The sequence below is a fragment of the Populus alba genome, chromosome 1 (assembly GCF_005239225.2).
Source record: "Populus alba chromosome 1, ASM523922v2, whole genome shotgun sequence".
Taxonomy (NCBI): Eukaryota; Viridiplantae; Streptophyta; class Magnoliopsida; order Malpighiales; family Salicaceae; genus Populus; species Populus alba.
In genome coordinates, this window is record NC_133284.1 from 41,445,686 (window position 1) to 41,460,000 (window position 14,315).

The following is a 14,315-nucleotide window of genomic DNA, read 5'->3' on the forward strand; positions in this document are numbered from 1 at the left end:
ACAATGGATATTTTGCCCAAACTTTTTAAAGACACTCATTCTATGTTTTTTTAGTTTAATCTCCCTTCTTTCAATCTCACCCTCTCCCAACAAATTGATTTATAATTTGATCTAATAAGATTTGATTTTTTAAAAAAGAAAAAGAAAAAGAAAAGAAAAGAGACATAAAACCCATGCGAAGGTATCCACAATGTATTAATCTCCCATGCCATTTAGGTACATGAAATATAAAACAAATTGGTAAGTAAGAACTGTTAGGACCAGTACTTCAAAAAAAAAATACACTGGCATTGCACGTCAATGACATAATTTGAATATACAAAGATGCCATTTGGCTGTAAAAATAGCAATCAGAATACGGATGTACAATTTAATTTCTTTTGCTATTTAACTAACATTTCGTATACAAGAAATCTCATTCTTAATGGCCAGTTTCCCTTGAAAAGAATGCTGTACTTCGAGCATGCTTCAGGCCAGAATAAGAAAAAATAGTAGCTGTAATCTGTTAAGACTTCTGCAGCACAGAAAGAATCAATAACCTCATCACACAATCAAGTACTTTACTTATCCTTCATTATATGTTCCCTTCCAGTCTAATTCTGTTCCACATAAACTGATACAGTATTTGCTGCATTTTCTTCGTGAAAATTGTCTTGCTCTTCGGTTTCTAACTCTTCCGTTCTTTCTACCAACTTGGTCTTCCATCTGATACCAACTGCCTCTGCCTGATCTGCAAAGAGAAGTTTCGATACAGGTGAACTGCAGATATCTTTATAAGTTTCATAACTAGCAGCACAAGTATTTCCTCCTTCCAATATTGTTGACAGAGGATGCAAAACAGAGAATGCATCATTACTTCTCTCCAGGGTTTCTTTCACAGCTAGAAAATCAGCGACCAATTTTAATTTGCTGAATTGCACCAAAACTGCAGTTTCATCCAGACGACATATTGATGTAACAGAGGTTGGGCCAAATACTTTGGAGATGCGATCTTTTATCACAGATGTCTTGAGTTTAGATGGAAATCCCCAGATTAAAACAATGTTTTCAAACAGAATCCCTGTCTGCGACTTCTTTAGGTCTCTGCATCTCAAAGACTCTGCAGTTCTATGTCCGGTGCTTAAATCAATAATGTCTCCATTAATCCAACTGAGATATAGAAGGTTAGCATGCTTCTGGAGCCTCTCATTACAAGCCAAATTCTCAGATGGTGAATAAAGTTTAAAATCAATGCCTAGAAGATTGCAAGCCTGGGCAAAGACACACCCAGTCATGAATGCATCATATCCAGCTTCATGTTTGACTCCAGAAATCCAGCTGGAAGACCTGAAAATAGATATTCAATCTTGGTTAAAAGAGCAGCTTCTCCTCAGTTATAAGCACAAAAACAAAGAGCAGAGCAGTCAATTCATTCCTTTTCCATGTGAGATGCAAGACACAATTACTTGTATTAACTTTTTACTAGAACGTGATTTTGACTTGAAGACAAAACAGGCACCAAGTAGATGCTTAGAATAGACATTTTTGAAAGTTACCTTTCTAACTAGACAAAATCCCATCATAAAGTGATTCTGGCACTTGCGTACTAGAAATGGCAGGTGTGCATATCATGGGTTGGTAGGGGGATGATACCTTGCGCTTTTAACACCAAATTATCAAGTACTATAAACTCGATGGGGTTTTATTTTTGAATCGCTTCACTTAACATACATGAGAGACACTTCTTTTGTAGGAGACAATATACATTTACAGAGTTCAAAAGTAAAAAGGGGAGGCAGCTTTTGCAACAAATTGAATCATGCAAGATCATTTTATAATTTACAGGAAAAAAAAAAAGATAGAAAGAGAGAGATAGATAGAAAAAGACCTTGTATCATCCACTTGAACCTCCACTTTAACAGATGAGCTAAAAGTCAGATTACAACTTTCCTTCGAAGCAAAAGCAATTTGCGGACAGAGTGATAAAAAGGCCGAGGAGAGTGATGTCTTTGATTTCTTCATCCTTTGCTTGAGTATATTGTTAGTATTCAAGAGTATTTTAGTGTCAATGATGTATGGAAAACATTTGTTAACAGAGTAGACAAATTCTTCAGCTTCCAACGGAAGAGGACCCAAGAATTTGCTGTGTATATGTGCTAAATCTGCATCACATAAAGCATCTTAATTAATACTGAAGCAAGATGAAACCATCTTGAAATGCACAACCAATATTCATACCCAAGAAGCAATTGTGACCGACAATCAACTTCTTTTCAGAGGAAAGGAGGTCAATAACATGTCGAAACCCAATTGCAGCTTTGATCTTCATCTCTGCTTGTCTACGATAGTCATCCATTACTTCTTTCTGGAAAAAATAAAAATAAAAAGAGAGAGGTTGAGAGGGTTCAAGTGATGGCACTAAAGATACAGATTTCATATTGGTATTTTTATTGGGGCAATCTCCCTAACCAGTTGCAGCAGCAACGTGCTAACATATATGGTGGACATTCTCTGTGCATAATTACTTTTTTTCCCTTCTCTTACTTGGCATTTGTACCAGCTTGTGCTCCTTTCATCCATCAAAATTATTACTTAAAAACAACAGCCAATGTAAACTCAAAAACATTAAGACCTCAAGCAATGGCAGAACCTCATTTGGACTACAAAGTAGAGATTAATATCAAATAATCAAATAATCTTCTAGGCAAGAGCAACTTTAGAAAACTCAAAATTCACGAGTGATCTCATCAACCGATCTTTCTTGAAGTGATAGAAGATAGAATGTACTTTACCTTAAGCAAGTCCCTATCACTCTCTGAGTCCGTATACACAACTAGCTGCTGGGAACGAGAACTTTCACCTTCAACACGAACAGAAGCAAGATCTTTAAAATGCTTCTTTGTGACCTACATGTTTTGATTTTCATCAGTTACCATGCTTCAGTCCTCACCTAGTGTAGTATAGAACCATTATTCAAAAAGAAATAGTGGTATCAAAAGGATAACAGAGAAATTTTCTACCCTTAGGGGAATAAAGAGCTTAGACTTCTACAAGGTAAAACATAAAACCCACATAAGGAACAAGCAATTAACAGCGTAAGAGATGAGAAAGATGCATTAGAATCATCAACAAATTATTGCAGGTACATGCTGCTAATGTACTTAGTCAACAACATAGTTCCTCCAGTTCATTAGGTAAAAGCACCTTTAAGCGTGACAGACACCTGCAACTCAAATTAAGGGAAGATAGAGCAAAATTACCGATTGAATCAACCTAAGCTGATGCGAAGTGAAACCATTCAGAGAAAGAGCTGGACGCATCTTGTAAAAAATGTTCTGAAATTGTTGATTCGAGTCATTTAAAAATGACCCTTCCAACTGAGACCCCCCGCTAGTATCTTTCAACAAGCCATCACGCCATTCTCTCAACCTATTCTTCATTCTTTCGCTGAACAGGATATCCGTAATGCTGACCAATGGCACATCTCTAGCTTGTTCTGATAACTCATTCTCATATCGCAAATTCAAGCGCCTTAACGCTTCATCTTCTTGCCCTCTAGATAAATAAGACACTCCTGAGATTAAACAGCATGGAAAGTTCCCAAATTTACATACATATACATATGAAGTGCTGGGAAATTAAGCAGCAGAAGAAGAAGAAGAGGAAGAAAGCAATCCATGATAGAAATGAAATGAAGTTACAAAGAAAAACCTTGGCGAATGCAGGCATTGAAATCAAAATGATATTTAGCCAAGAAATCTATGGACGTCGTCTGGCAAAGGAACTCGTACGAGGAAGAATCAATTGGAACCTCTTGACGCGGAAATATAAAGAAATTATGCCTGCACAACACAACACAACACTCTTCACTTCACTAAACTTGGTTATTACAATTTTGAAAATCGAGAAATGTAAATTAAATATCTACTTACGGGTGAGCAATGAAGGAGAGACGAAGAGGGTCCCAACGAAAGGGGCAAACACCCAACTGAACAACAGCAAATTTCTCGGCAGAATCTTTAACTTTAAGGTACTTGACATCGAAGCGGTCAAACTCCATGGACTCGCGCCATGGAGCGCTTGTGACTCCGGTCATTTCCAAGTCGATGGCCACGAAATCGGCGGCTTTCAGGTGTGTTTTCAGGTCAGCGACTGCGGACTCGAAGTTTGATTGGGTCACGTGCTTTAGAGGGAACGAAGAGGAGAAGGTGCAGTAGTACGCACGTGAGAGTGTCTTCCTTAGCCATTGATGCCCTCTCATTCTCATTGTGGTTTGGTTTGTTTGGTCTGTGTAGGTTACAAGGGTTTTTGTTTTTTAAGGGTTTAAGTGTGGATAGTGGTGTGGAGGAGAAACTAATATCATATTTACATATAAGATAAATTTCTATTAAAAAAAACTCATCAAATATATCTTTGTATCTATAAAACCCTAATATCATATTTACATATAAAAAGGACCCAAAATCTAGCTCTCACTTGACACTTTCAACCCATTTGACTTTTTTGGTATAAGAAATCTTGTTTTAGAGCCTTGTAGACTACAAAAAATCGTCTTTGATTTGATAATTTTTTTAATCATATTCGTTGTACTAGATTATATCACATTGCATAATTCTATAAGTTGATTATATATATATATATATATATATATATATAAGTGTTTAATGGCGCGCTTTACACAGATTACACATGAACATCATACAGATAATGGAATCATTTCCCGGCTGAATTCTTTAGAGCAAAATAGCATTACGCTTTCTATGGAACTTCTGCAAGTCATATTTAGCACTAAAAATGGTGTAGTGGTGCTGGCCAAACCACCAGCTTTGTTGGGTTAAGAGGAACTTGGAAGTTGCAGGGAGCGCTACTGCAATTTTGACTGCACCAGTGAGTTGATAAATGAATCAATGACAACGGATGCTAAGATCATGAAGGATATGGTAACGCACAATTGCACCATCTTTTGGCTTTTGCACACAGCATAGGTTGGATAATGTTACAAGATTACTTCCACAAGCTTCCTTATAATACAAGTTACGTATGAATTGTTTCGAGAAACACAAGAAGCCTGCCTTTCACAATTATGCAGGCAAATCTTTCCAATGATTCCATGATCAGGTTAATGTACACAAACCGCTGTGGTGCCTCCTGGTCAAACTGGATTAGTTTGCGTTCTTAGTGGAGCTTCTCAAGCATTTCTCAAATGGCATCTCCTGCTGAGGTATTTCTGAAGTCTGAAGCATTTGATAAAGGCCTCTGTGTCAAGGTGGACTTTCACTCAAGGTGGACTTTCACTCCAAGAACATCCTGTCAGGCAGGCAAAAGATAAATCAAGAAAATCATATAAGAATTGTCTGTCCCTAAATGATGCATATTTTTCCCCTTGTAAAGGTGCATTCTCGAACAACTTCAAGCTGAATGGGACTTGTGGTTTCGCAACAATTATCAAACTTGAATCGAACGATATCCGCATTCAATATGCCAAGGCAGCGACATCATAATCCTACTGTGCCAGGAATGACATGCTTTGTGGACATGATCAGAAAGGGCTTTATTGTTGAAGGATAAATGCCAGCAATGCAGCTAAATTACTTACCAGATCTCCATATTTCCAAAGTTCATTGTGCTTCCATGAATCAATGATCTGAAATACAACATCAGAAATTATAAAGTGTGGTCCCAGTCAGGTTGCTTGCTGAAGTGGCCTCACATTGCAAAATTTGCATATATTAAAATTTCTTCACAAGGTCCGAATTAAGCGAGCTGCAAAGGCACCGTCCATTGAATGTTTTACAGGATCGGAGGAATAGAAACCACGTTTTGTTACAAAATCAGGTGGCACATATCTGTCAACAGGATCTATACAAAATTCCTGACACAAAAGATTGAAAAACTATTAAGACTTGACCATAAAGCTTCAATGCCAAAATAAATTCTTTAATGCTATTTGTCGAGTGAGAAGTTGCCCAAGGGGTTACTGCAGAAGAGTTGATTATTATCTTCTAATATCTCCAGATTATAAGAACCTTCCTATCTCTCCTTCTAGTTAGAATGCAGACAAAAAAAATCAGACATGATAGCAGATGAGTTTGAGCTCTTACAGGATGCCTTAGAAGAAATGCATCCACCCTCTCTTCATTCTCTTCAGGATCTATGGAACAAGTACTGTATACTAAAACTCCACCAGGCTTTACCAATCTGCAAATGCACAGAAAAAAATGTCAAGGAAACACAAGAAATTAGATGTCTGATCAAAAGGAAAAGTCAATGAGTACTGTTTTTGAAAAAACAAAAAAGTAAATCAAGCATCCAGGATAAGCAACAGAATGTGTTAATAAAATTCTCTCCCAAAACAGATGATGTTATATTGGTTATTAGAGAGAGAGAATTCTAATCTCACATGGAAGCCGCATCAAGAAGCTCCTCCTGCAATTTCTTAAGTTCTTCCAAATCCTCCAACCTCCTATTCCATCGCAAGTCCGCTCTCTTTAACAAAAAAGAAAAAAGCTTGCAACAATTATTGTGTATATCTTGTGTTCCGGATTAAGAAATGAATAGAGTGCGGAAAACATCAGATGATAAAAACAAACACTAAACGAAGTCCTTAGTATTATCAAAATTCAATAAAACTAATATTTTTATAAATATTAGTTGATAGACAACTACCTTGGACAGGACACCAAGTCCAGAACATGGAGCATCCAGCAAAACCTTATCAGACTTCAACCGACAACTTTCCTAAAAATTTAAGAAAAGAAAAGGAAAAGGAAACAAAACCGATCTATAAAGGCCTTTATCTTGATGACATTACAGATTTTGACAGTATGACAACAACTTACAGCAAAGGTGCGAAGATCAGAAGGGATGGTGGTAATGACACCATCGACTTGATGCAACTCGGCTGTCTCTTTAAGGATTCTCAACCGGCCTTTGTTTATGTCAATTGCATATAACATGCCTATAATTCATAAGATATCACCAAACTATATAATATTAATTCACTAGAAAACTGAAGAATTAAAATAATCATCATAGCAGAACAGTTTGGTCGTTTTTTTTAGCCCAGTCAATAATAATCAGAGAAAAAAAAACTTGGGCCACCGAGTTAAAGAACTTGATTTTTAGAGGGGAAAGGCTTGGTTCAAGAATTTAATTACAGATTCAAAATGGAAAGTAATTGTCATTAAAAAGAAAAGGCAAACCCATGGGATGGTGATGGTGGTTGGCATATTAATTGTAGAAAAAATGTTGTAACTGAGAAATTTATGAGTTGATGGCAAAACACAATCACCTAAAAGATGCAGTCTACTCAGTAAAATTGTGTAAATGCCTGGAGGACTAAATGTTGTTCTAAATCCTTACAATTCTAAATTATCTTCAATGACAGCTTTGAAAGTTCAGAAAACATAATGTGTTTTTGTGTGAGTGTGTGCGTGCACAAGGCTTCCAAGAGAACGAGCAAACACACACACAGTCACACACAGGGGCAGACTTGTATGCAAGAGTGGGGGGGGGGGGTGTTATTGCCCCAATTAATTTTTTTCAAAATATTCACAATAGTCCTTAGTAATTTTGCAAGTTCAAATTTATCCTCCTTTGTTCAGACATTTTCTAATTTAAATGGATTTTTTTTTTTTTTTTATGATTGCTTCAATTTTATTCTTAATCTAATAATTTTGTTCAAGTACAAAATTACTTGTTTAGAATAATATTGCTATTACTGACAGGGCTCGATTGGATAGAGTAACAAAAGGAGAGAAGCAATAATGTGGAACCAAAGGACATGTATATCTCACCTACAAGCCAACTGCAATTGGCTTATAATGTAAAAGTAAGGAATAAAAATACATGCTGATGAGATGAGGCAGTTGTTTTAAGCAATGAGCAGGAGCGAGAAAGATGTGACGTTGAAATGGCATAATAAAGGCTAAAAAGCACCAGAAAAGAAAGCAGCAACTCTTAGAACTAGCATATATGACCTTTCTTGGTTTAAAAATACCTTGGCCGTGCATTTGTGATGCCATATAAAGCGTCTTTCCTCCTGGAGCAGCACAACAATCAATGATGCTATCGCCAGGTTGAGGATTAACTACAGAAACTATCAAACCTGCAATAAACTTGTGTCAAAATACTCTACGACATGTTGAGTAAGCCAATATCAGTTGAACCAAAATTAAAAGCCAGGTCAGTTCCAATTTTACTCAGTCAGTAGTTGTAAATGCAAGCAGGCTTAAACATGAACTTGACAAACACAGATTCAGTTATCACAGTGGTTGACCTTAGCCTTAATGTGATCATCATATTGTTTAGACATGAGAGCAGGCCTAGAAAGCAGAAAACTACAAATGTTTAGGATGTTTTATCACCGTATCTCACTGCATTCCAATGCACAATTTTCATTTTCTTATATATTTTTCTTCTTCTTTGTTTTCATGCTGTGAATACCTAGTTTTTGTTCCATGGGTAATCAGAAGGTAAGACAAATATCAACCTGCACTCTCATCCTGAACTGCACATAGACCTTGTTTCAGCAATCCAGCTTGAATGACAGTCTGAAGCAAAGAAAAGAATCAGTATTCTGTAAAGTGATAGGTGATCTGATAAGAGTAATGTGTTAACAATCATTAAATGTGTTCACATGTTCATGCACATGTTTGTGTGTTTCTGATAACAGATTGCATTGTTATTGAGTTTTTTACAATTGGAGAACTACAAAATAACAGATATCAAGGTTGAAATGAATTAAGAAAAAACTATTATAAAGGCTTATTATTCATTGATGTAAAAATCAGTTATCTAATGAATATTTAACAATAGCAGCTATTCTCTCTACATGCATGTCTTGTGTTGGCCATTGAGTAGAGCTGATGTCTGCAACTTGCTACTGGATAGAACAATTTTCACTGTATACCTACTATGAAACAGTCATACCTTTCTGTGTAAATATGACTGAAATATCATAGCTAATACCTGCAGTCCGGTTTTAACACGGACAAAATGGTCCAAGTGCAAAGAAAGCTCGTGAGGAACCTGGAGTTCAAGTAAAGATCATTGATGTCAGCATCCCATGACATGTTCCCACATGTGTGCATGTGTGTGTGTGTGTGTGTGTGTGTGTGTGTGTGTGTGTGTGAGAGAGAGAGAGAGAGACCATAGTTCCAAACTATTGGGAAAAATGCAACCCTACTAAATAATGCCAATTATCCCATCCCATCCCATCCGCTGAGGATCCATGAAAAATCTTGATCTTTTCTGCACTAAAGGAAACCCAAAAAAGAAAAAAAGAAAAGGAAAGAAAGAAATCATCATGCACCTTCAACATATTGAACTGCATCACGAGGTCAGCTCTTGTAACTCCTTTCCCGCTGTTTGCCCTGAGATCAGTATTGGGAAAGAAGCACCTGAGAACCATGCAATTTAATTTATAGAAAAAAAAAAGAAAAAAAAAAAAGAAAAAGGTTTAGCTGAAAACCTCAAGCTGAAACTGGGGTCATCGTTGTTCCACATCATCAGCTTAATCGCTTTTTCTTGCCCTAAATGCTTCGTCCAACGCCTTACCATCCACTGAAACATTATAAAAAATCGAGAAATGGTGAGCATAAATGCCAAATGAATTAATTTATTATGTTTCCAATCTATGAATTATCATACTTCATTTTGTTTAAGAAAATAGAAACTCATACAATAAAATGCATATTTTACCATCGCAACTAAATTGAAGGAGGTCCTTCCCAAGTTAGTAAAAAGTGCACAGGAAGCCTATGAAACCCATTCATCTTGCAGATTCTGTTGCTTATCAAATCAAACAAGGGATGTTGCAAGACATGCATCTATCCAGATTTTGACACGGCCAAGGGGCAAGGAATTTGTGTACATGAATGAGGTTTATGACCACGATTTTGTTATTGAATTTCAGCAGAAAGTGGTGAATTTTCTTGAGTATAAATTAAGGTATAAGAACTTATGCAAGTTTAGTGCATAAATGTCAAGTAGCATACAGAAGCTAACTCGAATTTCTGTTCTGCAAGTAGAGCTAGCTCCTTGAGTTTTTACAGAAATCCACAAACATCTCATGGGCTCAATTTCTTAGGAAAATGTAGACCATCAATGACTGACCAATTGATTTAAGAGGTTGTTTATGTTATGTCAACAATCAAAGTGGCAATTTAAATTATCTTACGCTGACAACAAGGAAGGGCAACAGTTGCAATATGCACTCACCACAGGATGAGAATAAAGGGTGGCAAGGGTGCGTGCTTGGGCGCGATCATCACCTTCCAATTTAGGAAGGGGGAGTGAGTTACTTTCCTACATCCAAAATGTTTGTAACACATGATACCCTGAGGCTTGCCACTTGATTTAACATATGATAAGATAAGTAACGAATCTTCTTTTCCTTGTCCTGGATTTGTGAATAAAGTGGCAAACCTTAAGCAGCACTAGCTTCCGGAGAATCCCATTGACCATGTTGCCAGCACCGGGCCTGAGGGAAACTTTTGCAAGCCTCACATTCTGCAGTCATGACATGCAATATCCAAAAAAAAACTCCTCACTAAACAATTTCAATAGACCAGATTATAAAATCCAAATACTGAAACACTAGATGAGAATTTAAGCCAGAATCTGACCTCAGGCCAGACCACTTGAATTAAAACTAGTACATATGAAGTTCCTCTAAAATGAAGCAAACTTTTGATTAGTTCCTATAGCCCATATAGTTGGCCATGCTGTTATTGGAAATGCAACGTCTACCTATATCATTTTTCCCTTTTCAAAGAACATGAATATAAAATTACCTGGAACAACTAGTTCGCATATGACACTAACAATCTATTTCCAACTAACACAAGTTTTAAATAAAAGATTGATTAGCATGGCCATCCTGAAAATACTTTCAAAATATGAGAGTTACTTCACATCAACATGTGTTCTATCTATTTTAGCAAAAATTCTGATTAACCTCTCCAAAATGATTACAAACACTAAAAAGACACCTGACCAAGTAAAAACTGGTTTTATCTACATGACCATAGGAAGATAAGAAAAATCTTGTAAGAAAAGAACTCAGAGGAAAAAAGAAAAAGGAAAAGCTCCAACAAACTTACCTCATCAACAACAGCATATGATGGCATGTCTAGCTTCACAATCTCATAAAAGCCAATCCGGAGAATCTAAGAAAATGGGAAAAGAAATGTGAGGAAAGACCCAGTCCCAAATTTAAATTATTACATATTTTCCTTTAATTTTTTTTTATAAAATGAAACACTGAGTTTATATTCACCAAAAAAAACAATCTTAAACTTTATCAAAACATCAATAAAATAATTTTGAACACAATTTAATACTAGTTTATGTAATTCTTTCATTTTAAGATAAAATAGGTAGTAATAAATTGATAGCAGGCAAATGCATATACAGCTATTCTGTAAACACCATTGGATACTATGATGGCATCATAAAGCTTGGATATATTTGTTACACTTCAGACCATGACAGTAAACCATTAGGTAGACAAGTCCGGCTGGTGTTATTAGTGTGATTACTCTCAATCATTCCTGGTCCACTTTTTGTGAGCTATGTTCTACACCTTACACTCTCACAACCTCCTTTAAATGGACTAGACCAGACATCTAACTTCCAAAGGTAACCTTACCATCTTGTGTCTACTGATGTACTCAGTCTTACACCTTCCAGTCTCATGGCCACTTTTGCATCGACTAGTCCACACATCTTAAACCCAACAGACACACTTTCATGGACTAGATCATTCATTTTAAACACAGAAAAATAAGAAAATAACTTCCTTGTATATCTCAAAGTGCCATCTAGCTATTATATTGCATTCCATGCTGCTCTAGTAAAAAATATCACACATAACAAAAAAAACAAAGTACACAATCCAAAACTACCTGCAAGAGAAGAGGTTCCATGCTCCTGAATACTTTCTCATCATGGCACAATGATCCGATTAGATAATCAAGATATCTTCTCCAGCGAATGGTGCCTCCAACAATGTCCGTAACCTATGTTTCATAAGTGAATGAATACAGAAAAGAAAATAGATGAGTTTACTGCAATCAAGTAGGATGCATTCCCTTAATCATAATAGTGACAACTGAATGTATAAACTATACTATGTTTTGAACCCATACACAGGTTTAAAATTCTTCCAAATAATACAGTGAAGGCCTTGAAAACCAACGAAAATGGAAGCGCACAAAACATTAGTACCAATCTAAGATCACGATCATCCAGGTCCTTGGTTCGGAACCCAAGAGTTCTTTCAACGTATCCCATCTCATTATCACCAGACCCTTTCCCTTTATCATTCAAAAGATCAGCAAATGCACCACCCATCTCTATTCTCATCAACCTCACTGCAGAAACTGTATAAAACATGGACAAATCCACATAAGTTTCAAAGTACTAAAAAGTAAATGAGTCCTATAGCATACACTATTAAAGCGAGCTAATCTTTCCAGCAACAAAAAGAGTGTGCACGGAGTGACATGAACAAGGCACTCAGTTTCGAGTTAACACAAGAGAGGGAATACCAGCTCGATGAGGCGAAACCTGTAAATTCAACTTCTGGATTTTGCGCAAGGGACTCTGAGGACCTGAAAAACACACTATTTGTTTAATCATGGGCAAGGAAACAAATCCAAATCCCATTAAGACCACATACACTAATAATGAACTAAAACAGCCTGAAAAAACACGATTTTTCACTTAACATCATAAAATGAAGCTATAAACTAACACAATTTCAGTTTTGCATACAGTTTTCTTTGCAAAAATGTAGCATTCTGTATTGCCGTGCAATGGTATAATTCCCCATTTGGTTTCTTTTTTATCAATGAAACTTCATTCATCAAAGAAGAAAAAAAGACTAACACAATAAAGAAACACACCAACATATATATATATATATATATATATATATATAGTGGCATAAGCTTGGTTGAGAATTTCTGAAATTGGGTGCTTAAAAAGAACAAAAAGTTGCAAGCATTTTTCCTGTATTTTCTTGGCAACCAAAAAGAAAGTGATAGAGAGCTTACCTTTTCTACGGGTGCTAAGAGATGTTTTGGGCTTGTGAACCCTCTTCAGTGGCTTAGAAGGACCAACCTTGTGTATTTCTGCAGAGAAAAAAACATGGAGGGAAAGCACTTGTGCCATTGCTACTAACACTTGAGACTTCCTTTTTGCTAAGATATCTAGAAGGAAGCTTTTCTTAGATAGCAGCAAGCCAAACGACAGATCATCTAACTGACAGAGGGTAGGCTTCGAAATAAACGACAGTCGTCATTTTGGGTTCGACTTTGGTCTTTGAGACTCTTCTAGGCATAAGCAACAGAAACTGTTGGGGGAAGGAACCAAGATACAATCAAATTAATTTTTATCATTTAATCTAAAAATTAGAAAATATAAAAGAAAAAGTCATAAAAAAAAATGTTAGATTTTAACACCAAAAAAAAAAAAATAATGCAATGTGGGTTTGAATGATAACTAAAAATATTCATTTGTGATGAAATTATTATCATGCGTTCTTAATTATATATAGATTTTGATTTTGTGTTGGTAAAAATATTTTATTTATTTAATTATTAAATATATTTGAAGAAATGATTTGATGAATGAATAAATTATAATTTAATTATATTATATTTTCAAAAATAAATTATTTTTATGATAATCATATTTTCTTAAATGATTTTGATGAGTGGAGAAATTATTGCTTTAAGTTAGTTAATAAAAATAATACTCATTATAAATTAAAGTGAAAATAATGATTTTTATTTATTTTAACATTTAAAATTTGATTATATTAAAGGTAAAATTAATTTTTGTTTTATTTTATTTTATTTCATCTATTATCATTCAAACAAAATGTAAAAACATTTAAGTTAAAGTTATTTCGAACACCACTACTAAATATAAAATTTATTTTATACTAAAGGTAAAATTATTGTTTTTCTATTTTGTTTTGTTTCATCTCTTATCATTTAAACAAAATGTAAAGATATTTAAGTTGTTTTGAACACCATTACCTAACATAAACTTATTTTCATCTCATGTGTTTCAGGTGTACTTGACATTGTGTTTCAGAAACATTTTTAAAAAAAATCTGAAATTTTTTTATTTTTTTATATTTTAAATTAATATTTTTTATATTTTCAAATCATTTTGATGTGTTGATGTCAAAAATAATTTTTTAAAATAAAAAAAATATTATTTTAATATGTTTTAGAATGAAAAATATTTTAAAAAATAACTGTTATTTATACTCTCACCTGCATAAAATCATTCTTTTTATCTTAGTTATTTATATCTTT

At 35.1% G+C, this 14,315-nt stretch overlaps 2 protein-coding genes and 1 pseudogene across 2 annotated transcripts; all 3 read right to left on the reverse strand.

The window, feature by feature from the left end:
* The window catches only part of LOC140955253 (uncharacterized), an 85,738-nt pseudogene that overhangs the window by 54,856 nt on the left and 16,567 nt on the right, over positions 1–14,315 (reverse strand).
* Positions 268–4,740, reverse strand: LOC118056912 (poly(A)-specific ribonuclease PARN). Its single transcript, XM_035069339.2, has 7 exons — positions 3,912–4,740; positions 3,691–3,821; positions 3,240–3,553; positions 2,772–2,885; positions 2,218–2,344; positions 1,868–2,141; positions 268–1,326 (listed from the first exon to the last, which is right to left on the reverse strand). Exons 1-7 carry the CDS (start codon positions 4,244–4,246, stop codon positions 594–596), a joined length of 2,028 nt encoding a protein of 675 aa, XP_034925230.1. The 5' UTR covers positions 4,247–4,740; the 3' UTR covers positions 268–593.
* On the reverse strand, positions 4,921–13,226 carry LOC118056911 (uncharacterized). The gene is made up of 18 exons (XM_035069337.2): positions 13,041–13,226; positions 12,534–12,596; positions 12,211–12,365; positions 11,889–12,002; positions 11,085–11,150; positions 10,408–10,491; positions 10,201–10,287; positions 9,452–9,543; positions 9,293–9,353; positions 8,950–9,009; positions 8,471–8,531; positions 7,979–8,086; positions 6,819–6,937; positions 6,646–6,717; positions 6,380–6,465; positions 6,081–6,177; positions 5,576–5,851; positions 4,921–5,286 (listed from the first exon to the last, which is right to left on the reverse strand). The coding sequence occupies exons 1-17, from the start codon at positions 13,156–13,158 to the stop codon at positions 5,720–5,722; spliced, it is 1,575 nt and encodes a 524-aa protein (XP_034925228.1). The 5' UTR covers positions 13,159–13,226; the 3' UTR covers positions 4,921–5,286; positions 5,576–5,719.